We start from the raw sequence: 27827 nt of genomic DNA on the forward strand, positions 1-27827 counted from the left end.
TGAAATCTCTCCTCCTCGGGCCGTGAAGCTAATCCATCACTCCCCGGTAATTCACGAGTAAACCAGGTCCTAATATCTATATTATTTATTTTATATACTGTACATTTCATTTTTAAATAATTAGACACTAAAATGTTAATCTTTTAGCTTTCTCAGACAGCTGAATTTGTGTTGGTTATGACTTGTCTTGCATAGGTGGATATGAAATTTTAAAGTATATAAACACGTGACAAGGAATCAGGTAGCCATCACACAGTATCATTTTATTACATCAGTTACCAAGGCGACAACTCCTCCTCATTTGAACAGATCAGAAAATATTCATCTTTTTCTTATTCAGCAATTTGTAGTTTTGTACAAATGGCACACACGCACGCACACATTCACACATATCATATATCATCACAAATGATTGAGCTGAAATATACAACTCAGAGTGAAATAAAGTCATAACATGTAGTGGTACGTCTAAAACATGTACAGTGGAACACATTGTGAACAATATTTTTTTTATTGGCAGCTAAATTCAAGTTTTGCTGGTGACGTGGAGTCAGCTGAGAGTAAGGAGAGAGGCAGACAGGAAGCCAGACGGAGAGACAAAGGAAACAGAGAAACATCACGTGCCAGAATGATTGGTGAAGTCCACTTCAGATTGTGAGAAAAAACACTGTGTGTCTGCCTCGCTCCGTTACCTCGTAAACATTGACACTTAACTGCAGTTCCTGTTGGCACTAACTGGAAGACTAACTTGTTTTTCTGAGGAACCAAAAGTGATTATTTCCTGTCATTTCTGCAGCAAACACACAAAGAAAGCACATGCGTCTGGACACATCTTCAGAATTTTGCGAGTGAAATAATGCTTTACTCTGCCTCCACTGGATCACATGATTCTCTGTTGCTTCTATCTTTGAAAAAAAAGAAATGGAGAGCTTGGACATTTGCATGAATCCAGCTGATGTGTAGATATGTTTGATACAGCAGGTTTCTGTGGGGGGTGGAGGGGTAACAGCATGTTTGAATAAAGATTTCCTGGGGTTATGAGGTCGAGCCGCCATGTTAATGAGGTGACAGCAAAAAAAGAGCATTACGTCACTGCCTCTAACAAAAACATCATTTCAGGTGGGCGTACGGAAGCTTTTTGTCACTATTGTTTTCACTTTATTCAGCGCTGCATGTTACAGCAAACAGGAATGCCTACTTTACTTTGACTTACTCAGTGACTCTTTTTTTAAGCCTTAAGGATTCAGTGCTAAATAACTATTAATATAATAAGAAATAACTTTGCAAATCGCCATCTTAAAGTGTCAGATCCTTTGAATAATTGCAGGTTGGAACAGAAACCCTTTGCTCTTATTTCTTTCTTCCTTTTCCACATGACATGAACACATCAGCTCTACATCTTTCTGCCAGAGCTGCATGCTGACCTTCTAAAATCATGAATGCAAGAAACAATGATTTATTTTTAATCCTTCCTCCCTTTTTCTCAACCCATTAAGATTTCTTCAAGCAACGCGACCATTTCTATCATACAGCAGCTCTGACACAGTGACATATTTCTATTAAGATACCATTTAAATCTATAATAAAATATTAGGTAGGAAAATATCACTCGGAGGCAGAAAGCGAAAATAAGAAGAGAAGGTGGACACGGTGGCACACGGTAATGGAAACACTCCAACAGGAGCTGGAGGAGACAACTTCTGACACACAACTGTCGCTCTGTTTTCATCCGACTACACAGCGGCTCAGGCTCTAATAAACAGGAGGGTGCAAAGGTCAAAGGTCAGTGTTTGACAGATTGACACTGCATTGACACTGCAGTCCTTCAGGAAAACGTTGATGCATCACAGTTCAAACAGAGCCGCACTGTTACTCCATGTTTCTGTTGTAGTCATATGACAGCCGTCGCTTAGCAGCAGCGTTATGAGCGTGCTGATTGGTCGAGGGGAGGCCGGGGGAGAGACGGTGATTGGCTGTCCTTTGGGGGGGTCTGCTTTCCTGCAGAGATTAAAACACAAACATGCACATGTGATGTTAGCGTCCCAGGGTTCATAAAAGGCGCTATATTCATTTAAGTTATTATTATTATTATTATTAGACTACTGAACACAACCCAGGGGTTTACTCTGCTGAAGCTGATTTATCAATGTGTTGGTCAACAGAAAAGGAAAAAACAACAATCTGATTCTGCATTATTATTTAAAGCCTCTGGGCAGATTTGCTGCTTTCTTTTAATACGATTTTAATTATAAGATTCTGTCTGTTGATTGAACAAAATAAACCATTTGGAGACATCACCTCAGCTTTCTCCTTAATTTGATATGGAGTGCTGCAGGTGTGACTTTTCTTTTTTTGGCAGACCAGATAAATCTTCGCACAAAACCAATGGGATTCTTCTATTGTACAGTATTTTGTTTCAGCTTAAAGTTTTGTTCAGAAGGATTATTTTTTACAAATTACATATATATTTTGAATTGCCAGAAGTAAGAAAGCTAACTTTAGACTACACCACAATCACATGACTTCATTTTCCCACCACTTAATTGATGAGTCTCACTTTGTTCAGCATTACAAAGTTTACTCACCCTGACAATAGTTAAATTTAGCTGCTTGCTAGCAACCTTTTTTAACACACGTGAAAACCTGGGGTATTTACTGACGTATTTTATGTTAGAAATAAATGTTATTGCATCTAACTAGAAACCCACATTTATTTGAGGTGACAGAACTGCATATGCAAATATGCTGAGTCATTCCCGGGTTTTAGGACTCATTCCTGCAGCAGTCTATCGTAGTGGAAGCTGGAAGGTACGTTTGCAGATATTGTATTGACTCCCAGTGAACAGTCTTTTGAAAAACTGTCAGTGTAGCTAACTGGTATGTGTTGAATTAAAAAACCCTTATATTAATAACTATGTGAAGTCGTATATATCTTTTCATACCATATTTCAATCAACAAAGTGAGTGTGAACTCCACCACTTGTGATTTCAAATGTTAGATTAGATTTATTGTCTCCAGGGGGAAATTCATTTTCACAGCACTGTAAATGAAGACAATATACATACAATAAATAAATGATCTGAAACATCTATTTAGAACCAATTATCCAAAGCCAGCCTCAATAGGTGTGGCTTCATCAGCAACAAATCCCAATTACATGAACTATAATTTTACAAATAACATTATTTCCATGAATATTGTCGAGCTCTAGTGGTTTCTACTGTAACCCATTTGTACAATAATCTCAACGTTAAAACCATTATTGAATTGTTTAACACATTTCACTTTTTTTTAAAGAGAAACAAATCAGTAACTAGAACTGATGAATGTTTCTCTAAGTAGTTCCCTTCCTAACTCAACCTAAATGCAATATTTATGATACTTTACAACAAGTACAATATCAAATAAACATATACACAGTTTAGAGTTTCCCACTCTGCTCCCCTGCACAAAGGTAGAGGAGCAGGTCTCTGTAGTTTTCTCAGTGCTGTAACTCAGAGTGAGCCGGCTCATTTATCAGCGCGGTGTGAGCAGTGTTTTGCATATAGCGGTCACTTCATTTGAATGCAGCTGGAGTTGCTCATTAGTCAAACAGCATTATCAGGTCATTTTACACTCTGTAAGGCTGCCCTGACAAATTCAATTTAGAAACCTTGAAGCTTAACAAATGAAGAGTGAACTCTAGGCACTCTGTTATAAATCCCTCTGCATGAAATGATGTGAAGAAAGCATGTATGTGTGTGCGTGTGCGTGTATGTGTGTGTGTGTGTGTGTGTGTATGTGGAGATAGAGATCAGTTGCTATGAAAGGCCGTCTAGCTCACAACTCATACTTGGTCTTACAAACAATATCAGAATCTCACATGTACACTCTTTCACACACAGTATACCGTCTTTAACGTACTGTCATTCCTTCCTTAGAATATATATAATATAATACATTAACCGTGCTCAGTGGCGGCGCCAGAGTATTTTTGTTGGGTAATCTATGGTAGGGCTAACCCATACAGTGGTGGGGCTCAAGTCAGTATTTGCAATGTAATTACATACACGCTATATCGCCCCCCTTGACAGTGAAACGCCACGCGAGAGGTTTAGATTATTTCCCTGTCTCAATCCAAATTGAACTGTATGAAATAAAAAGGCACTTTTGTCTTGTAGTAAATAAAAAGGGCAACCTGGAGCCAATCCTGCAATTACCCCACAGGTGAAAGAGTTGACATGCTGAAAACCCAACCCCTGCAGGGGGGTCTGCGGGATTCTCCCCCAGGAATTTTTTTGAAATACTAACATAAAATACACATTCTGGTGCTCTCTTGAGAAGAAAAGTAAATAAATCTATTACTACTATATTTAAAAAAATGAATGCCGTTTTAGTTTTTTGTTAGTTTGTTCTGAAAGCTGAACCTGCTGCTCCTCCTCATGGTGGGGCTAAGGTGGGGCTAAGCCATTTGTTGGTATGGCTGTAGCCTAACCCAGGCATACCCTGGCGCCGCAACTGACCTCACTTTACCTGAACCTCATCATGACACTAGAGAGGACGGCAGGATTGTAATTTCCCGTGTTCAGTGAATGCAATTATTATGTAAAAGATTATTTCCAAGGAACACCTTCATATGATCATTATAGTTATAAAGAAAATAAGAGAATAAATGAAAAACAGTTATGAAATACTAACTATGACAGTAAAACAAGAATGCAGTTTAAAAGGGGAGTGATTAGTAAAATATCCAAAAAGAAAAAGAAAATCTGTTTACAGTTCTGTTTCATATGGGTGTTGAGAGATGTAACCATAGATCTCTTCATTTTGCTCTCAAAGTGCACCAGATTGATGCATTTAACTTCAATATTAAAAAATTGAAGTTAAATCTTCCCGGGGTAGCAGGCCCCCGGACCCACCTAAAGGGTGTTAGGTCCACTCCCCACTTATAAAAATAGCACTTTACCCCTGCTTACACCTATATGCCGTGAGCTGATTATCGAGCCTGGTACACTCGCGGGTACACTGTATATTTGCGTGAGGAGTGTTGCAGTAGAAAATTCCACTGTAGCGCCCGGTACCTTAATGGAAAACCCTACATGTTTGAGCACCCTCTATGAAACGTCAAGCCAGGGCCGTGGGAAGTAGGGGTGCTGAGGGTGCTGCAGCACCCCCTGGTGGAGGACAGAGGATCTGCACTTCCACAAGATGTACCGGCGGGGATTGTTGTTAGCTTCTGCTGCGCTAACGGATATAAGAAGCTGTTTCTACAATAATGTGGAGAGAGAGTTCTGTCCTGTCAGACTGAGAGGCTCAGTGAGGTAAAGGACTCTGAGGGTTTAGACAGTTCACTTTAGTCTAAGTTATCTCAGTGGGTCTCAAACGTTTTGATCACAATTTATGTAAGCAAATACTTCAAAGGGACACCTTTATAATTATTAGGATAAATAAAAACAGGTTTGAAATCATTCCAATGTATACTATAGGACAGTAAACCAAAAATATTGTTTAAAACCAGAGAGATTTAAAAATATGCATAAATAAATGTTAACTGGTAAAATAAGATATAAATGAACCACAAAAATAAAACAAGTTAGCCTACATTTATTTGTTATTGGCTATGGTAGGTTATTGGTTATGTTCACATACAAACCGATCTTTTTCATATGGGTGTTTAGAGTTGTATCCCCTAGATCAGTCTCTAGTAATTGGGCGCTCAAAGTGCACCAGATTGAAGTATTTTACTTTAAAATGTTAAAAAAATCTTCCCGGGGGGACACCCCCGGACCCCCTTAGAGGATCTGAAGTCCACCCCCCAATTCAACATGTTCATGCAATACTAAATACATTTGAAGCCTTTTTATATAAGCTGTCCACCATATCAATACGTTTCTCTTTTTGTAGTGTATTAGTCTTTTGTAGAGGTTTTTCATTGCCAGCTAAAATCTTGCCTAGGGCAGCAAATTGGTCAAAACCGGCCCTGGTGTCATCCCCACAGCACCCCCCATTTGAAACATGTTCCCACGGCTATGCTCAAGCTACCCCACAGCACCCCCAAAAGAAAATCTCTGGCGCTGCCACTATGGGCTAAGCCCTGAATGTTTCCAGGTCCAGGAAACGCCCCTGGTAACATGTATTGTGTTTATGTGATGACATTTGGAGATGTTTCAAGTTAAACTCAATGAGAAAATGCATTAGCATTCGTGCTAGCATTAGCATACACGCTAGCGTTATCCATACATGCTTATTGCACAGCTAGCATTAGCTATATTTATCTTGTTTACACTTAGGCCCCGGCCCCACGAGGACGCATACGGCTAAACGTATAGGATTAACGCAAACGCAATCGCAAAAAAACTTCCGTCCACACGCAATATTCACCGGATAGTGTCTGTCAGTGTCATGTAGTGATGGCAGTTTGACACTGAAGCTTCGAATGGAGCTTCAACTCTGCACTTCCTATTCCATAGAAGCAGTGCTTCGAAGCTTGCTTCAAATCACGTGACATATGACGTCAGAAGCAGCAACTGCTTCAAATCACGTGACATGTGACGTCCGAACCTATGGTCCGAACCGGCAACTGCTTCATTTCCTGAATGAATCACTTGACTGGTTCGCGGTCCATTCACGCGATTCAATGCACTGCCTTGTCTCGATTCTGACAGGTGACAGGTTGAAACCGTTTCGAATTTGAGCGCTTCAACACTTTATGACCGCTCTAACAATGCGCAATGTGTGGGTTGTTGTCGTAGTTTGCGTTGTTGATGTTGAGTTGTTGTTGGTATTGCATTTGAATTGTAGTAACATTATAGAGCAAGCCAGGAAGAAAGATAGGTCGTTCTGGCTTGGGAAACACTTCGAAATGTGGAGAAGTTGTGAACAAAAAGACAATTATCAGTAATATAAAAAAAGTTCAATAATTTAAAGAATGGATAGCCCAGTGGGTAGAGCCGGCGGCCCGAATGCGGAGGTGTCTTCAGCGCAACTGGTTCAAAGCCCGGAATGGATACTTTTAATCATTACTTTTCAACTTTAATACTTTAATAACTGATAAAAGGCCCTCTTCTTCCAAAAAAATGTCCAGCACTATCTAGTCTCATCTCAATAACGTAATACACACAATTATCAATCTTTAATTGCAAATAGAACATGATATTCAGTCTTAGTTTGTGTGTGTGTTTGTTTTTGTGTGTGTGTGTGTGTGTGTGTGTGTGTGTGTGTCAGAGTCCTGCATCGGGTCGGGTACCCACGGGTACCCGACGGGTGACCCGCAAAAAAGATGATTCGCGGGTGGTATTTTTTCAAACACTTTTTTCCAGGTTCGGTTCTGGGTAAAACAAAGATGATACGGGTCGGGTCGCGGGTGTTGCATAATAAATATATTTAAATAATAATAATTTAGTTTAAATCCTCAGACCTCTCCCCCGCGGGACCGTGCATAATCATAACCTCTGCAGTGCATCAATCTGCTTCTGAGGCGCGCCACATTCTGAATGGCTGAGGTGAAGCTCTCTATAGCGGAGAATACAGCATTTTCCAACACTTCCTCAAGAGCGAAATCCAACGTCTGGGAGGCTTTTGGTGTCCTCCTAGATGGAGAGAATAACCAACATCCCACGCTTTTTGAGAGAAATATGCAACTGCGTGTGTTAATAATTGCACGTTTTCACTGCTCATATATGCGGGTTCGGGTCGGGTTGCGGATCCTGTGCCGACGGGTCGGGTCGGGTTGCGGAACTAATTGGTAATATGTGCGGGTAGCGGGGCGGGTTCGGTATTGAACGTCGCGGGTGCGGGGCGGGAGCGGGTCTTGAAAATCAGACCCGTGCAGGACTCTGGTGTGTGTGTGTGTGTGTGTGCATCAAATATTTTTCAAGGCAAAGATACGTTAAACCCACTGCAGCCTTGCACTTCGCCAGGGGAGGTCGCTGTAACTGAAGCTTCGAGAAATGAACCTATTTCCGACACAATTGTCCAAGTGTTTCGATGCTTCATTCAAAGCTTCATTTTGCCATCACTAGTTAGACCCTCCAGAAAAACGCGATTCTGCGATCGCAGAATTTCCCGCATAATCAGCAAAATGCCGCAGATTTTTAAAAGTCCGCATATTTATCAAAAGGCCGCATAATCCCCGCATTTTTCCACACAAAGTTGAGAAAAAAAATAAAAAAGTTAACTCGTCTTGACGAGTAATGATGATGACGCAACGTCATCAGCCCGCGCATCACAGAAGGCAAACACCTTCGTGTGAAGGTGTGGAATTCACACACCAAGATGAACAAATCGAATCCATCACATTTACCCACGAACATTTCAGCTAAAGACCGGGCAAAGCAGTACCCCAATGTCTTGCACGAAAGTGGGGGGAAACTGTTCTGTACCCCGTGCAACTGTGTGTTGGAGCATAAAAGGAAATCGACTGTGAATACCCACTTCGATTCGCTCAAACATTCAAAAATGGTTTCTGCTGCGGACAAGAAAGCCAAACAACTCACGCTCACAGAGGCTTCAACCTCCAAAACCCTTTCGAGGGTTGCAAGAAACGAGGTGAGTAGCCTACAATATTGAAGCTGGTCAGATAACGAACGAGTTAATGAAAACAGAATGAGGAGGAGGGGGGGTGTGTGTGTGTGTGTGTGTGTGTGTGTGTGTGTGTGTGTGTGTGTGTGTGTGTGTGTGTGTGTGTGTGTGTGTGTGTGTGTGTCTTTCTGTGATGTAGCTTGCTTCTAGTATGCTTGTTTATCATAGCAACTCTTTAAAAGTGCTCCCTTTCATTCAGTAGTAGCCTAGTAACAGGGTGCGGGAGAATAATCACCTTTTTTCCGCTTCCCGCATATTTCACAACTGTTCGCATATTTTGCAACTTTCCGCATATTTCGCAACTTTCCGCATATTACGCAACTTCCCGCAATTTTTTTTAAAATCACATAAAAACCCCGCATTTTTATCGCATAATCAAGGATTTTAGCCCGCATAATCAATGATTTTAGCCCGCATAATTAAGGATTTTGGCCCGCGTTTTTCTGGAGGGTCTAACTAGTGTCATGGATGTATAATAAGAACTGGATACAGCGTGGGAGGCGGGGCCTCATTCATTCCTATGAGAGTTGCTCATTAGCGCATGATGATAAAATGGCCCAACTTTCGAGAGAGCGAAACGTCACAGATTAGCCGGCATGCCTGAGAAGTACCCGTATGTGCGCTCATAGCGCATGCGCAACTTTAACCATGCCCCCAAAATACTCGTTCACATCAAGCACGTCAATTTGCGTACACGTAACAGCACCGCACGTTCATGACAGCATGGCACTGGATTGTTATATGATGGAGTTTGATATTAACGAGGCGGCCGCGGCAGTTAGCAGCTAGCGGCTAGCTAGTAATTAGCTCTTAGTAGCTCTGTACGTGTTTTCTTTTCCTTATGACTGTTGTAAGTAAACATATTTATTCTATATCTTCTTCTATATGTGTATGAGCTCTGTACGTGTTTCTTTTCCTTATGACTGTTGTAAGTAAACATATTTATTCTATATTTCCTTCTATATGTGGATTTGAATGTATGTCACAGTCCTCTGTTTATTTATTGTTAAGAAACGCAACACATGGTTTTCAACAGTGGAACGATTTATGTGAATGTCAACAGCAACATCCCAAGCTTCTTTCTAGCCAATATTCATTATGTTGTATCTGTACCTTCAACTGTAACTGACCAATTTGGTGTATTTTGTTTGCAAGTCTGTGTTCAACATACTACTTTGAGTACGCTTAACGCGGCACAAGTCTGTACTGAACATGGACAAGCAAAACTCTCAACAGGTCAGTTTTTTTTTCATATCTGATACCAAATCTTGCTGAAATATTGCCACACTGGAGATGTATAGTGTATGTAGTTAAGGGTCAAGAGGAAGAACTGTTGAACACTTTTCACTATATGAAGCTCAGCGCAAGTTCTTTCAGGTAGACTGGGTATGTATACATTCGATAGCTCCGCAGCTGCTTATAATCAGCTCATCACGGGCGCTGTCTTTAACCTATTACATTCACCTAATTCTCCAGCAGCCAATCACCCTGCTGCAGCCAAACTTTAAAATGGGTCTCCTCTCTCCTGCAGTCAGCTGTGATTGCAGGTGTTCATGCTGCCGCCCGCCTCCTCTCCACCCACCTCTGTTCATCATATCCAGAGCCAGGAGAGCTAATCCAAAGACCTCATCACACCTCCTCTTCATCCCATCTCCTCTTCGAATCCAGATCTTCAGCATCATCATCACCAGTGTCTAGACCCCAGGGGGTTCCCTATATGCTCACGGCTTTTCCCCCTTTAGATATAAGATTTCAGGATCGGGGTCTAATCGCCAAAGTCTTAACATTTATCATATGACATGTGTCAATAAATGTTCTTTAAACAAAATGAAGTCACTCCTGATTGAACTGTCTGGACCCCATCCTCAACTTTTTTTCAAACCATGAAATGCCTTCAGAGGGCTTTCCTGTTGATCATGTTTGGTGGATTTTTTAATATAATAATTGCAATCAATATTATATGCAGTATATTACCTTTTAATCTATATAAATTGTATTTACATTTGTTGTCACTATTTCCACCTATGCCAGCCATCAGAAGTATACATGTGTTAACTGTGTTAATGTCTTTTAGGTTTCATTTCTTATTTTTGTGAATTTCTATATAAAATGCTGATCTCTACCTGAAATGCTTATATATTTTTAATTACATTTTTGTAGAGCTTTGACTTTTTCAGCTGAATAAATATTATAACTCTACATGGTTTTGTTCAGCATTGCCAGCTTCACTGTTGAGCTTTATGTTGTGCCCAGCATTCTCCTGTGCTCTGAAATCAAAATGTGGATAAGCATAAAACAACACTAAAATAAACACTACAATACAACTTGTTATTTGACACACACAAGGTTGTTCATTTGTGTGTATAGTTATACAACACAGGCTATATATATATATATATATATATATATATATATATATATATATATATATATATATATACATATACAAGTATAATTAATACAACTGTTAATTTAATTAGATCTTTGACACATATATATTTATATATCTATAAGTATTCGACTTCCTCGGGCGATATCATATGCTATAGCTAATTAATCTGGGTCAAAACGTGTTGTGCCCACATGCAAAGGTTGTAAACTCTGGCTTATCCCTGCGTGGTATTATAGTAATAGCAAACAGCAACGTTCAACTCCTTTAATGGTATATTGCAAGTGCAATAAGAAGCTACAGGGACGTTAATCTACGTCGGTATTAACTTTATTTAATAAAAGATTTACATCATACAGCCCATAATATTTTACAAATGATGAATTACAGCAAACATGTGCAATATATCCATTATTACAGCTCCGTGGGCTGGCAGTAAGGCGATATGGGTCCGTTCTTATTGTGCATCCATGGGTAAAGGTAAAACTCATTTAGTACTGAACACGTCACATCACATGAACGTGCCGGGCGGCGCGGTCCCGTGAGTTAGATGCGCGTTGATAATGCAGAGGAAAATAACTCTCAGAATAACGTTATTAGCACATTTTTAAAACTTGGGGAACGAATGTTTTTAATAAGGGCTATACAAGTGTTCATACTGGGTAGTTTATTTAGTTTAAAAAAAATTATCCAACGATTTACAGACCATTCTTTCCCCATGTAAGTCAATGGGAAAAAGTGTTTCCGGGCCTGGCAACCAAACGGAAGTATAGTACCGCCGTTTGGCCAGCACGAATATTTTCATCCGAGTCCGGCGCACTTCCTGGGGGCTTGGTCGGTGTCCACACGAGACAGCTCTGTTTAGCTCCAACCGCTGGAGAAGCTGCAGTACATATGCAGGAGCCTGTACGTGGCGCTGTAACTTCCTCCACAAAAGCAGTGACAGTGAAAGGCCACGCGTGAGGCTTTAATTAGCTTTTATTAGTCTCCTTTTATCAGCTAAATTACATCGAGAGCAACAGGTGTGAGTTAAACAATACAATAGCCTATTCTGCTAATTCCACGTTGTTACAACATGCTACGCAGCGGCAGAAACAAGAAAAGTTGGCATGTAGAATTGACACGGAGAGGGGGAGAGAGAGAGAGACAGACACAGCTAAACAGAGACAGACAGACACAGCACACAACAGGTGGCATGTGTCTCTATTGTCATACAAAATACTTTTTCAAATGACCCATTATTACAAAATATATTCAAAACTCACTATTCACTCTTCAGGTGGGTCGTGTGACTCTGGCACCTGTTCGACTTGTACTTCACTGCGAGGGCGTTTAAGAACACATCTATATATCCGAAATATACAATTAGTCCTAGAAGTTCTGCTGTCGGTCTGCAATTTACTCGGCGCGAGTTTGGGGACTTTTCGCTGTAAACGTGACGTATCAGTAATACATGACGCAGCAGACCCAACGTTTCGTTGCTCTGATTGGCTGTAGGTCTATTCAAATTGCATTCGGAGGCATTTTGATCTGATATTATAACGTGGGAGAATTTCCACACCTTTAGTGTATAAAACTCCCCCACTACTTAGACTATTCCTTGCACCCCTCTAGCATAAACCCGAATGGTCTCAACCATATTGCGTCAGTAACGTGCACTTGTTGTTACAGCAGGATCAGTTTGTGTGTTGTGGACACCACCGGTAGATTTTCGCAATCCGTGTTCTCAACATGCTTACTTTAACATACTTTTTCATGGTTGGGTTAGGTAGGGCTAAGCCATTTCTTGGTATGGCTGTAGCCTACCCCACCCCAGCCATACCCTGGCGCTGCCACTGCCATGCAGATTTTCTCGCCAGTCAACGTGTCTTAAAGTTTTAATCTTCCGGACAAAATTATAAAAGTGCCAGTCAAAGGTCTTCTTTGCTATTTATTGAGCTTTAAAACAAATGAATAACGACTCTATATAATATAATAATAAAATACACGGAGCCTCTCGGACAGCGTCAGTGTCTGTCTCATGCAGCAGCTGATCCAGTAATGAGTGACCCGACAGTAAAAATAAACATATTTATAACTAGTTTAGGTAGTTTGAGAGGTAATTAAAATAGCTAAGGGTGATGATCTGACTTGAAGTGTGTGTTTTGCTCCGTTTACCGCTGCATCACAGCGGGAGGAGCTGCAGGTGAGCAGAGCTGCATGTCTCCGTCCTGTCAGATTAGACTTCACTCCCGTTTATGTCCATATCGAGAGAAAGATAAATAATCTGAATTCAGTGTGCAGTTTACTTTGACGCGGGGGTGAGCAGCAGAGGTGGGGAGAGGCGGGGCTATTGCGTCATCATTATCAGAAAATGATCGTATAGGGCGCACACACGGAGCCGTTGGACCCCCCAGAGCGTTGCGTATGCCAGCTATCCACCTTGGGACCCGTTATCGTTTCCGCAGTTGTTTACTTATTCGGTCGTCCTCGTGTGGCCGAACGGTCTATATAACACTAAACAGTAACGCAAACGACCGTTTTCGTCCTCGTGGGGCCTGGGCCTTAGCGGTCCTAATGTGTTAATCTGTGTATGTTACACTTGCATGTATGAGATCATTAAGTGCCTTGTATCTTCTTTTTTTATAGTTTCACTCCGTTTGAATCTCAGTGGACTGCAAATAATTCAATACAGGAGCATGACTGCTCATTTCCTGGCTCTCAAAAGAGTTTGGCTGGCTGTTTAATCTATGTTCACACTGACAGTACAACACATAGAGAGAACAGTAGCCTACACCTATTGTGTAAGTATAGGCCTACATGCAGCTACAAGCAGGTCACACAGTATGCAACCCAGTCTCATGGCATTTCGTGTTCACCAACACGATTTTTTATCTATTGATTCGTGTTCACCAACCCGATTTCCCCCTTTTTTTCGTGTTGCACAGCACGATTTTAAAAGCAATGTATTTCTATTGCTAGTCTCACGGCATCACGTGTTATAGGAAGACCGGAAGCTGTGTGGTTCATAAAAACATGTTCTTACTCAATATCAAGCCACAATTATTGCTTTTATTTTAAATCGTATAATTTCTGACTTTTGTTGCCGTATGTGAGGAAAATAAATGGGGCTGAGAGCCTCAGAATACTGAAATCTGTATTTTTAAAATATTTTTTTCCTTCTAATTTGTTATTTTTTTCAAAATAACACACTGTTATTTACTCAACAATAACAGATAATTATCCTTGTTTTTATTTATTGGTTTATTTCCATAATCTCTGGTTCTTTTGACGTCCGTCAGGAACTGAATGTCAAAATAAAAATAACCGGAAACAGACGTAGGCATTTCGAGCGATTACCCAAGATCCTCAGCTATGGTTTAAGCTCGCTGATTGGATGTTTTAGCCGCAATGTATGTTGGGATTTGGTGTTTATATGATATGAAATCGGAAAAACATTTTAAAAGAATAAAATAATACTTTATTCCGAGTGTTCTTGCTTTTCTCTTTGAAAGTCATCACATAACGGCATTGTAATACACGGTTCGGCTGCATTAAATATTACATATCTGCCGTAGTTCTCTATTTATAGATCCCTGATGAGAAGACCTTTGTAAAAACTGGAAGAAATGCCGCCGAAACTGAATACTTGACATGGATCATAAATATATCAACAATTAAACAACATCTTCAATTTCTCTTCACACAATACGTCTCCTCGCAGTATCAACACTAATTCGGCTGACTTTTACATTTGATCTAATTCATAGATAGGTTATATTTACACCATAACGGTACACAGCTGATATAAAAGGACTTAAGATATTACTGATTTTCTTTGAATATAAGAATGTAAATACTGAGTCTGTAATAGTATAGCAATATGCTGTAAAATTATGTGAAAACATGAATAAAACTACACATCTTCAGATGTTGTACATACATAAGTGTCCTACACTAATAATACAAAGTTATTATGGCTGTGTGTACCTTGTGTGCACCGCCTAGTGGTTAAAGCACTTTATTGAATTATTGTTTTTATGTGTTATATTTGATTACAAAAATATTAAGAGTACATACTTTCATAGGGGGGAAAGTAGAAGGTCTGTGATAGAAATATAGAATATAAAAAATCAAGAAGATACTACAGTATAAGTGGTCTCTACAATAAAACAGTTTAGTGCAGGATGTACAAAGATATTAATATGACGAGGTGCAAAACAGAAAAACAAATTAAGAAATTAGAAATGTGCAGAATATGACAGTTTAATGGTGGAGGTACACACACATATTGATAGATGTCTTGTAATGCGCTGTTGAGGAACCTGTGACCCAAGATTTTCATTCATTGCATACACCGTAGTTGTGTATATGATATGTCAAACCTTTGAAAATCTTGAAAGGGATGTGCAAAATAGCCGTTATACAGTCTTTAATTAACTATTAGTAGAGAATAACGAGTAATGAATATACTTTATTACTCGTTTCCATTCATGTCAATGAATGTCTTCTCAAGCAGCAACAATCAAATATCTCTCCTGATTGTTGGCACTTGACAATCACCTTCCCTGAATTTTACTCAGGTGTAACTAAAGTCTGATTTAAGGGTTGTTTATATTTCACATCATTAATCAGAATCTGCAAAGTAACTCAAATAAGTGTAGTGGAGTAAAAATACCAGGTTGACCTCTGTATTGTAGTGGAGTAGAATTACAAAGTAACAATGAGCTGTCATGTGGGTATATATTAATGCTGCGCATTACGGACACAAGCGATTTTCACCCATTTATTAATTATATGTTTTACATTTGATAACACCAATGTCATGGCAACTTCTAATTGTGGGAAAAAACGAAAACGTTCAGTAGAGACGTCCCATAGAACATTTTGCGAAACACAATAGCCAGCATGTGTAGTTCTGGGGGGGCGTTCGATTCCAGTTTTGGATAGTCTGGCGTGGTTTTGTTCCATTTCAAACAGCTGTTTGACACTAGGCGTAACCTTGGCACACTGCCACTCCAACATCCAATCCCAGAGCTTGAAGATTAATCACGGGGACTGTAGTCCTAAACGATAGCCGGGGATTATGGGTAGTGTAGTGTCTTCGGCCATCCTAAACTCCGAGAGGCCTACGTCTGTTTCCGGTTATTTTTATTTTGAAATTCAGTTCCTGACGGACGTCAAAAAAGCCAGAGATTATGGAAATAAACCAATAAATAAAAACAAGGATAATTATGTGTTATTGTTGAGTAAATAACAGTGTGTTATTTTGAAAAAAATAACAAATTAGAAGGAAAAAAATATTACAAAAATACAGATTTCAGTATCCTGAGACTCTCAGCCCCATTTATTTTCCTTACATACGGCAACAAAAGTCAGAAATTATACGATTTAAAATAAAAGCAATAATTGTGGCTTGATATTGAGTAAGAACATGTTTTTATGAACCACACAGCTTCCGGTCTTCCCATAACACGTAATGAGACTACCAATAGAAATACATTGCTTTTAAAATTGTGCTGTACAACACGAAAAAAAGGGGAAAATCGTGTTGGTGAACACGAATCAATAGATTAAAAATCGTGTTGGTGAACACGAAATGCCATGAGACTGGGTTGCAGTATGATCACAAATACATAGAATCTGTTAAAAATCAGTTTTTATTAAAAATGACAGGCTGCATAGCCTATGTGTTCCCAGCCTTGGAGAAATATGACATGTTTTGGGATGTGTCTGACTCTGAACTTAGTTTAGTGGTTTAATAAAACAGATATTTCAACATGTGCCTACTTTGTTCATGTACTGTTGAGGTTAATTTCAGTAGTTGTTTTCTATAATGTATTTACAAAGTGTGAATAGGAGGCAACTTTAGAATAGGGAACCTGTTCAGGTCAATTAGAGTCAAACTACTAGCTTATTGGTTATGAACAAGACTTCACTTTAAAATAGGGAACATGTTCTTAGATAGAAATACCTAATTTTGAGTAATTTAGACTTAATTAACACTTATAGTTTCATGTCTTGTTACATAAGAATAGATCATATTTGTTAAGTGTTATTATGGGAGAATTACTATTCTTGTGGTATACTGCCTTATTAGGCCCATATTGAGCAGAGCATATTAAGACCAAAACTCATGTACAACAACTTCCTTACTTGCAATAAATAAGCACCAATTAGAGCAGGGCTGTCAAACTCAAATACACAGTGGGCCAAAATTGAAAAATCGGTACTAGTCGAGGGCCGGACTGGTACAATGTTTATTGCAAAACTTATTGAAATGAAGTTATTGCACATATTAAACCTGGAACTAACAAAGATTAAATGATTGCCTATAAAAACAACATTAAACATTAAATAATCAGTTGCATTCATTTCTTATGGCTCTTTCTGCAGCTTTTCCAGAGTCATTTCTTATGATTAAATTTTTCCACAGGCCAACAGCTTCAAAAAAACTATTTCCCTCAAAAAACAAACATGCCCTGTTGTCGCAAGAGAAAAAGTGCAGAAGGAAACATCCATTGAAACTCAGTTTGCTGCTCTGTGATGCTAGTTCAAGCCAGATACTTGGCATCTCATCTTGGGTGCAAGTTCATCAATGTTTGGGCTCAGGCTCTGAGCTGAGGAAATCCTCAGGGTTGAGTGAAGGTGTGCGTGCAATATACCGGCGGACCAGATCTAATAGTAATTCAAAATTATCCTGCGGGCCGAAATTAAATCCACCACGGGCCTGATTTGGCCCCTAGGCCTTGAGTTTGACACATGTGAATTAGAGGGTTATTGAGCAAAAACTCTCAACTAATGGCCTATTACTTGTAGAATATGGTCATGTAGAATAAGGAATTAATAAGTGTTTTATAATGACTGATAAAGAGCCAATATACTGCTAATAAGCATGTTAATTAACAACTAATTGATGGTGAATTTGTGTACCTTAATATAAAGTGTTACCAAAAGTTATTATTGCAACTCAAATGTAGCTAGCAGTGCTGTAAGCAGCCTCAGGCTTTGTTTTCAAGGCTGTAAACCAGCCAAGGAATTAATATTTAAATTGGCTTCCTGTTGGATCAACCTGACTTCCTTTTAAAGTATACTCTCTCTCAACCAGTACAATGTCCTCTCACATAAACTGTCATAAGCTCTCAAAAACACAAGCGTTGTCTTTCACATACACTATCATTCTCTCTCTCACACACACACACACTACTATATATTATACCCTCATACATACTACAATTCCTCTCTCACATACACTATCACACACACACACACACACACACACACACACACACACACACACACACACACACACACACACACACACACACACACACACACACACACACACACACACACACACACACACACACACACACACACACACACACACACACACACACACACACACACACACACACACACACACACACACACACACACACACACACACACACACACACACTACAATTCCTCTCTCTCACATACACTATCATTTTCTCTCACACACAGTGCTCTACAGTATCTTGCATACACTACTAGAGTATTATATTGTAGTATGATGTTGTCTGTAAGTGGGAATAATAGGGTTTCTAAGAAAGTACAGTTTGGTATGTAAGTTTGATTTATGGCCCAGACAAAAGTGTGTGAAAGAGAGTATGATTTTGTGTGTAAAAGTGTTTAGCAATATGTATAAAAGAGTTGAATGGTGTATGTGTGAGATTCTGATATTGTTTGTAAGACCAAGTATGAGTTGTGAGCTAGACGGCCTCTCATGAGTTAATTTAACATTAGATCCGTTCTGTTTGCTGAACAGTGAAACACGTCAGCATGGTGAGATCAGCTGATCAAAGCATACTTTGTTTGCTAGGAAATGCTGCATCGCTGTCCCATGTTTACAGGCTGGGGGAGTAATGGATTACATGTATTATGTAATCAGGATACAAAAAAAAGTAACTGTATTCCCTTACAGTTACATAAAAAAATGTCTAATAAAAAAAAAGTTTTTATCAGATTACTTTTATTTTAGAAAAATAGGTAAAGTATAGGTAAAGAAAAATAGGTAAAGTAACAATGTAAATACTGCTTAACTTTATCAGATGACTTTACATTTTAGGATTACTAGGAGGATTAGAATGTTATAATACATTTTGAAATAAAGAATAATTACAGATGCTTTTGCCGTTGGAAAGTAGAATAGTGCTGATTACATTTGCTTTCATCGTCTTTCTTTTTTACAATAGCCTCTGTTAAAAAAAATACAGTATGGTGAACATCTGATTGGTTAAACCATGTGCTCATGTGTTTCATAGTTGCTGTATAGGCTACTGCCTGAATCTGCTTAATGCAGGGGTCTGCAACCTTTTCGACCAAAAGGGCCATTTTGCTCCCTTTTCCAACATTCTTTTTTGTCGGAGCCACAAAACATATTTGATAGCTTGATCGCTTATAAAGTTGTATTTATTGTTTTATCATACACAAAAACTACAGTTTTTTCGCATTTATTATTTATTACATTATAAAACTGTTAACCTCTAATAATAAACAAATAACTCTTATAAGGAGAATTAAAATAATACAAAGGCCTACTTTAAAATAAATTAAACACAGCACTTGGGGAGTCCTCTGCACATTTGAAGGAAAAAATATATAATTAAAATGGGCCCAATTTGAAATAAATAAAACATATAGCTGCACCCTAAAAAGAGTTAACTGATAGAATTATGACTGAAGATCGTCAGCCGTCCTCCACTTCCGTGTTTTTCCTCCAATACGTAAAGGCTGCAGCACCTTTGACAACTTCTCTCTCCATATCAAACATACCGGTAAACCAGCATCATTTGCTTGAAAGCATATAACTCTGTCCGCATAGAACTAAACCCTCTGTGTTCCTCCGATACTTTTATTTTCTTTGATTTATCCATAGTTAGCTCATGGAGCCAGGGGTCAGGTTATTCGCCTGCAAGAAAAGGCGCTAGCGCGGGACCGTAGCAGGATGTGACGCATATTTTAGTTGACCCAATTAAATTTTGTTTTTTATTTATGTGTCACAGTATCACCTCAAAATACAAGATACGAAACATTTTCAACCATGCAACAAAATATAAATAGTCCTACAAATACTTTTATTTTATTTCCTTCTTATTTTTGTCTAAGCTCAAGGGAGCCAGAGTAGAGGGCTTAAAGAGCTGCATGGGGCTAGAGAGCCGCAGGTTGCCGACCCCTGGCTTAATGGAAGGCAGGTTTTCCTATCCATAAAATCATTTCTGATCCTAAATACCTTGGTTTCTTCTTTTCTAAGGTCACATTGTTCTGTTGTCTTACATAACACACTTAATTAAAAAACATCTAATTGACATTTCCTTTCTCTTGTATTTACTTGCAGTAACAGTAACAAAGTAACAGAAAGTAATAAGGTAACATTTACTTTTATATTTTGATACTCAGATTATGTTATTGATTACAGTATTTACAGGTGGTTAAAGTGATTTACTAATTGTAACGGAATACATTTTTAAAGCAAGTGTGAACGGTCTTTACTCACAGTGCGCGGCGGCTCCAGGTGGAAGGTCCTCAGCAGCAGGTCACGAGACACCCCGTTCCCTCTCTTGTATTTCTGGCAAATCATTTTGTTCAAGTCATGGAAAGTGTCCAGCAGCCTGCGGGTGAGAGCACAACAACATGTTGTTTTTCTCACAGTGACATGTGTGAAAAAGGTTCAACTTTGAGGATCAGACAACCAATGTCTAACAAAGTCTGTTTCTAAACCAATTTCAACTGTAAAACCATAATGTGCATCAAAGACACACTCTGCCATGTGAGGTTCAATCCATGTTTTGTTTTCAGAGATGCAGTTCACCACAATAACCACCTGCTGGTGGCTATGTGGGAATCAGTCATGGTGATGATCCCCACACATATCCACCCCGATTCAAACATACATTTTACATCAAATGAGGTGTTTGTTTAAATGATTACATCTTTCCACAAGCTCTTCATCTCTTGTTGGTGTGATTATAAAGAGATACATTTCTTGGTGTCGGATACACAGGAAATATCTGCTTATATTCTGCAGGTCTCCCTTGAAAAAGAGATTGATGATCTCAATGGGATTCACCTGGTTAAATAAAGGTTTGAAATGAAATGAAACATTGTTTTTTGACGACACATTATTATTATATACGACCAAACTGCACTTTTATGAATACATTAAAAAAATCCCATTGCACCACACAGAATGATGCTTTGTTCAATAAAAAACGTTCAGAGACTTGGAAAATTAGAAACAAAAAGCACAAATCACGAAATACTAACCTGAAAGAATCCAAATAAATTAGAGTAATATGATTGTATGTATTGTGTGCATGTTTTAAAACAAAACCTCAGGAGAGTTGTGCTAAACAAATTACTGCATTTCTAAAAATGATTCAATGGACAGCAGAAAACTAAATATTTACGATCTTTGGGGTTAATATTTTACGGCTGTGCTTTGTAAAAGGGAAGGTGCGATAACCTTTTTTGGATCAGTGAAATAATTGTTCTGCCAGGTTGCATTGTTTCCTCTGCACTTGTTTGGAGTAATTAATATTTATTTGCCATCTGTTTGTTTTGTTATTTTCTTGTATACCAAATTGTACGAGTGAGATTTACAGACCAACATTTTTTTCAATTTTAACTAAATGTGTAACTTATTCTGAATAAAAATAACCAGTGTTCCCTTGAATGGACACTTGTTACAAAAACTGACAATCCTGAACATAAACAGAAGTTGTATAATTGACTGGATTTGTGTAGATAACCTCCTGAGACCCAGAAAGAAAAAGGTTTCAAATATCCTTGTTTTTTTATCACACAAGTCTTTAGGGTGGTATAAACATAATGACTAACACAAAATAAAAAAATATTTGTTTTGTTTTGTTTTATTGTGTGTCCTTTGTAGAGGACATCGGGTGTTAGTTATGCGAAGCATAGTATACAAACAACATTAACATACAAGTATATTTAGACAACAGTAGAGCACAACAACTCAATGCAACACATATTGAGCCCTCATTTGTAGTACTCCATCCTTTTTTGAAATGCAGAGATACATCTGACACTTGAGGCACTTGATGTATGTTTTCACACTGCATGCGTCTGCCATGAACCCTACAGAAACCTAAGTGTTAGTTGTGGCCCATAGTGGACTCCATTTGTGTTGTGTAAAATGGGGAAAATAAAAAGTTAGCAAATCCCCATGTCCTCCTCAGAGGACATTCATAAAAACATTTAGTTTTAAGTCAAATAAGTATTACAATGCTCTGAAACTCACTACACTAACTCCTAAGATGTTCCCTTACTATAATTAATTAAAAATATTGAACTCACAACACTGGTAATTACAAAATTAAAAACTTACCATTTCTCTTTCTATAAATAGTGCTTGTGTTGATGGACGCCATTTTGAAATACAATGAACTTATCTTTTTCAAAGCCACACCCCCACATATGTCATATGTTTTAAAAGCCCAGGATGTCCTCTGTGGAGTACAATTGGACTTAATGCTGTGGCATGTATGACCTCAAAGTAATGGACCAAAACCCAATGTGCTCCACAGAGGACAAAAATGAATGGGTGGGTCTCTGGAGGTATATTAGAAAACATATATTTCCTTTAAATTGTATTGCTGTAAACTGCTCAGCTGTTGCCAACTTGCAGGCTAACTTGCTGCAGTGTTGCTGTGTTCATGTCCTGTCAGATTTGCAGTAAATATGAGCTCCCGACAGGAAGGAATCCTCCATGTCATTTTCCTAAAGCCGATTACAAGCTCGTAATGTGGGATCTCTCTGTCCGCTGATATTCAGACCACCAGGACCATGAGGGGACTCAGAGAGACGGATTACCCACCAGGGTGGGATTTTCACGGCGGCCATGACGGCCATGGCCGTCGTAGCCCCTCGGTCTGGCCGTTATGCCCCACAAATAATTGTACGTCCTACGGCCACCATGGCCTTTGGGCCCCTCACATTGTTAAAAGTTTCTTTAAAAGCGTCAGAACAGTGGTTTCTGAACTAAATTATTCTGCGTTCACAACGGACGCGATGCGAATATTCGCATTGCTGGAGTTTCACCGCGGCTGTCAGCTGTGTTTACTCCTGTCATTCAAACAGGACGCGCTGGAGAGGGGGCGGGGCTTATATCCATGTAAATACTGTGGTGGAAACCAACCACGACCAAATTAACCTATTTTACCGTCATTTCATTGTAATACACGTTTCAAAATGATGCTGAAGTAACTAAATATTGATAACGGTTAGTACCAACCATTCTTTAATGCTTTGACAAGTTTGGAGACAAGACGGCATGCGAAAAACCTTTTAAAATGCGCGTTTTCTGAATGGAGACCGGATCGATCAGGCTAAACTAACGTTGTAGCTGCTCCGTCCAAACTCACAACAACGTCCTAAAGACAGAATTAAAGCAGCGACTGTATTCTTCATGACACAAACAATCTGTTTTGTCCAGTTTCTGAACAGATATGAAGAGCTGATTAAAGAGACACACACACACACACACACACACACACACACACACACACACACACACACACACACACACACACACACACACACACACACACACACACACACACACACACACACACACACACACACTTTTGCATTTCAAAGTATTGCTTGTTCATACAGTTGGATGTTGGAGCTTCACTGTGCACTGCTGAATGATGTATGTGCAGAGTTTGACCCTTGAAGGCTGTTTCTTCTGCTCTGAAATGGAATATATTTGTTACATATTAATAGAATTTTTGATTTTTAGATTTCCTTTCGGATTTGTGAATGGGAGAAGTAGTAGATGGAAAACATACCAAACACTAATTATTCAAAGTAAAGTATTTCATTTTATATACGGTAATACTAAGGAGGCATAGGCCTATATGATGATACGATTATTGATATTAAAAAAGTGATTTGTTTTTTGTCATGAGAAAGTGAAGTTATTTATTTGTAAGCTCCAAATCCTAATTTTTTCCTCAATGGCCTTTGTGCCCTGGCATGTGGCCTTTGCGCCCTGAAAAAATGTGTGACACCAAAGGCCAAATGGCCTTGCCCCTAAAATGACGAAAATCCAAGCCTGGTACCCACCCCTGCTCCCGGCTGGCCCGGCCCCTGAGGAGCTGGCTCAGCGTGGGGACGGTCTGGAGGTCACCAGGGTCATCTGAGGACGAGGGGAAGGCTGCAGCAAAGACAGCCGCCTGCAGGAGACACAAAGAGACACCAGATCAACTACAGTCTTCAGTTCATCATGAGAAGTTAATACTGGAGTCCATTAAATGTCTTTTCATGGCACTGTGAGAATAGGAAACAACTCGTATGAAAGTGGTTTTCTTCCAACGCCCTCCTTCACTGCAGCTCTCGGCACAGCTCATTTTTCATCTGCATCTTTTCACTGCGTTTAAAGTCCACTGGGACTCCTCCTGCAGTGCCGGCTTCTTTTTTTACATTTTTAAAGGAAGAAAGCACTGAGAGCTCAGACTGGTCTAACGTGAGTTACAAAAGCAGTACACAGATTTAAATGACGCACCAAATCAGTATAAAATTAAATAATTCATGAACAGTTTATTTCAGACACAGCCTTTGGGGTACAACTGCCCTGATAAACGTGGCATGGATTTATAAACAGAAACATATTCAACACACTGTGTGTTTGTTGTTGCTATTGATTCACTTTGAGAGACTCTGGATCTTATAGGCCAGCAGCAGGCCTGAACCAACCTTTATATTTACAGTCTAGAGTACCAACACATTTAGCCTGCAGCTGGAAGACAAGTGAGCTCAAATCAACGGGTCAACGTTTTTAAAGTGACCTCAGCAACACCTCAAATACTGGACCTCTTTCATTCAAATCCTCTTGCAGCACCATGATCACAAGTGTTTGACCTCTTAGACTTTGCGTCATTGGTACCGAACATGAAAAGAAAAGGGCGGAAAATAAAGTTCCAAAAAATAAAGAGGCACATTTTCATTCTTATTGGGTTCTCTTGACTTCTCAGCTCAAGTTACTGAATACAAATGTGCTCTACAAGTTTTTTTTTTTTAGTTAGGCTAGATTCAAATGTGATGATATTATTCCAGTTTAATAAACTTGACCTCACTGTAGCTGCTGCGACCTCATACTGAGGGCAATGAGATCATGTATGGTGCTATATAAATAAATAAATAAATAAATGTACCTATGGCTTTCCTGGGTTTATTGACAATAAGGGGGTTTCTTGACAGTTTCCAGAACAGAAGTTCTCAACATTACTGAAATAAGCTCTTTCTTGAAACATTTTAAAGTTGCTATGTGTGAGACATACCTGTTTTAATAAAGTAATATTAAAGCACTAGTGGATTTACAGTTACTAAGTTACAGCAATCTTGATATTCTGTCTGACTCTTAATAAGACTAATTGCAAAGTATTTGGTCTGTCTCGTACTTTACAAAAAATACATTCCAGGCTGAGGTTGGAAGAGGCTTTTCATGAACTCAAGGGCAGCCTGGCCAAATCTTTTCTCTAATGTGCAGCCTAAACACATCTTTTAAACAAAGGTTTGACCAGAACAGTGCATGCTTAAAGTATCTAAAATGAGGTATTGATGATGTTGATGGTGAGCTTTGACTACAACTTATCCCCAGAGTTTACCTGCAGATAATATTAGATTCAAACACTGATTTTGCATCATCATTCAACAGAAACGCACCAAAAAGATACACATTCCGACTGTGATAGATAACTTACTAGCTTATTATTATTGAGCTATCAACGAAGCGAGTTGAAGGCAGTGATCTCAAACCGTCTTTGTTGTAGGATTTTCAAATTATTTTGCAATTGTAAGCAATGAATAGCTGGTTTACATGTAGATAAAGCCGGTTGAGCTTAAGTTGATCCGCCATTAAGGTTAGGTTTGAGAATCCCAAATACACAAAGCCCTAATAGAAGAGTCGAATGGCTTACAAATTTGTATTTTACAAGTAGAGCAAAGGAAGCAAAAAGCCTTTTGAGGCTGTCCCAACTTCCATTTCACCTGAATCATCCTCGACTGGGTCTGAAGATTACAAGTCTGAAAATGACACAAATCTAGAGTAAAAAGAATCAGAAAAAAAGTGTCTCTACCAGACTACTGTGGCCCAAGCTAAATCTAACACACGAATCTCCAATTTTCAGTCGAGTTGCATTTGTATGTAAATAAACATATAAAAAGAACAATGCATGGAATAAAAAAGATGATATCGCTGGGTCTGCTGACTCAACTTCACAGGGCGCTGCAATACAATATTATGCTGAGGATTAAATGAACTGATCACGGAGAGTTTTTCAGTGAATTCTCAGAGAAATGGAGGCAATCTCAACAGAAACATTTGAGGCATAATTACCACATTATGGTTTCATGGAAGTAATCTTTAAAAAGCTGAGAAGACTTGACATCTTTACCAGATTCTGATTGGCTGGTTCTCTTCTCTCCTCCACAGCACTGGTCGGCCACCACTGTCCCACCATGTCTCCACCTTCATCTGACCAGTCCAGAGGGAAGGCTGTCCACCTGTCATCTGATTGGTGGATTAGGCTATCAGTCCAGCCTGTTGTCCAGTGGGTCGGCTCCCCAGCGAGGACACTTCCATGTGCTACACACACACACACACACACACACACACACACACACACACACACACACACACACACACACACACACACACACACACACACACACACACACACACACACACACACACACACACACACACACACATTTTAGATATCATAATTGATGCTGTCTTTTCCTAGTTTTAGTTATGTATCTTTTTTTTAACTATACCCACTATGTCTTTATATTTACATTAGATTTGTTTATTTATCAAGAATGGTGTGAATATGTTTTTGTTAATGCACAAATACCCAACAATAATTGCATTGTTCAAGATTTTTATAAAAAATATTGTGATATGAAAATATTTCCTATGTCTAACTAAACCTTTATCCATTGTAGATGTTAGCTGTGTTATAGCTAAAAAAAACTGAGGGCTAAGACTGGGCTACAGTTTTCATGCTTTCATGTACTAGCATTACTTTAAAACTGAAACAACACACATTGTTTAACCTTTTACCATATTTATTATTACATTTTCACAATCCTAGGAAGCAGCTTGTAGTGTGAACGTCTGCACCAGAACTACAGAGTCAACACACAGGAACACACATTTGAAGTTGGTGTTGGCTTTGTTTTGCGAAATCCTAGAGATTTGGTATCTGAAGAGTAAATATAGGATCGTAGCCTTAACAATTACATTAATCAACTCGTTGCAAGGAAACACATCCTTTTTGTGTGAAATAGTTGCTGTAAATGATACTGTTTGCCATGCTAAAACATCCCTACCTCCCATTGCTCCAACTTATCATGATGTGTCTATCAGACACTTCAGTCGTCTTTGTGTGAGTTTCTCTTTCACCCGCTGCTCCATAACCTCAGGCTAACTTGAGACCCAGGCCCTGTTTGCAGCCCCCCCTCCCTTACCCTAACTCTGAATGATTAATACCATATAGCAAGAACAAGAGATCTGTTAGGAATTCAGGTCAGGACAGAACAGAGTCTCAGTTTCCCTGCAGAGCTAAGTAGTGTTATTAGTCAACTCATTTTTGTTTTGTTATTTTTTAGTTCCACAATAAATTCCTTCTGAACAATACCTGTAGTTTAAAAGTTTGTAGTCTAATGTTTACTGCAAATTACATTTATTTTTGTTATCTTTGAAAACTACACTCTTGTGTTTTGTGTAGATCTTTTAATGATTTTTATGCAGATTGAAGGCAACCATTTAATTCTATTCATTTCAGTAGTATATGAAAATATTTGAACATACTTCTTTGTGCT

General features: G+C 39.0%; 1 protein-coding gene across 1 annotated transcript in view; it reads right to left on the reverse strand.

Annotated features, from left to right (window-relative positions):
* Nucleotides 1-237: 237 nt before the first annotated feature.
* LOC307034859 (uncharacterized protein) overlaps nt 238-27827 on the reverse strand; it is a 35611-nt gene continuing 8021 nt past the window's right edge. Inside the window, exons 3-6 of the mRNA XM_079673785.1 lie at nt 26396-26586; nt 24066-24175; nt 20470-20584; nt 238-1998 (exon numbers count right to left, since the gene is read on the reverse strand). Of these exons, the coding sequence (XP_079529911.1) occupies nt 1870-1998; nt 20470-20584; nt 24066-24175; nt 26396-26586 (545 nt within the window). The 3' untranslated portion in view covers nt 238-1869. The remainder of the gene's footprint in view (nt 1999-20469; nt 20585-24065; nt 24176-26395; nt 26587-27827) is intronic.

The sequence above is a fragment of the Notothenia rossii genome (genome assembly GCF_949606895.1).
Source record: "Notothenia rossii genome assembly, chromosome: 4".
Taxonomy (NCBI): domain Eukaryota; kingdom Metazoa; phylum Chordata; class Actinopteri; order Perciformes; family Nototheniidae; genus Notothenia; species Notothenia rossii.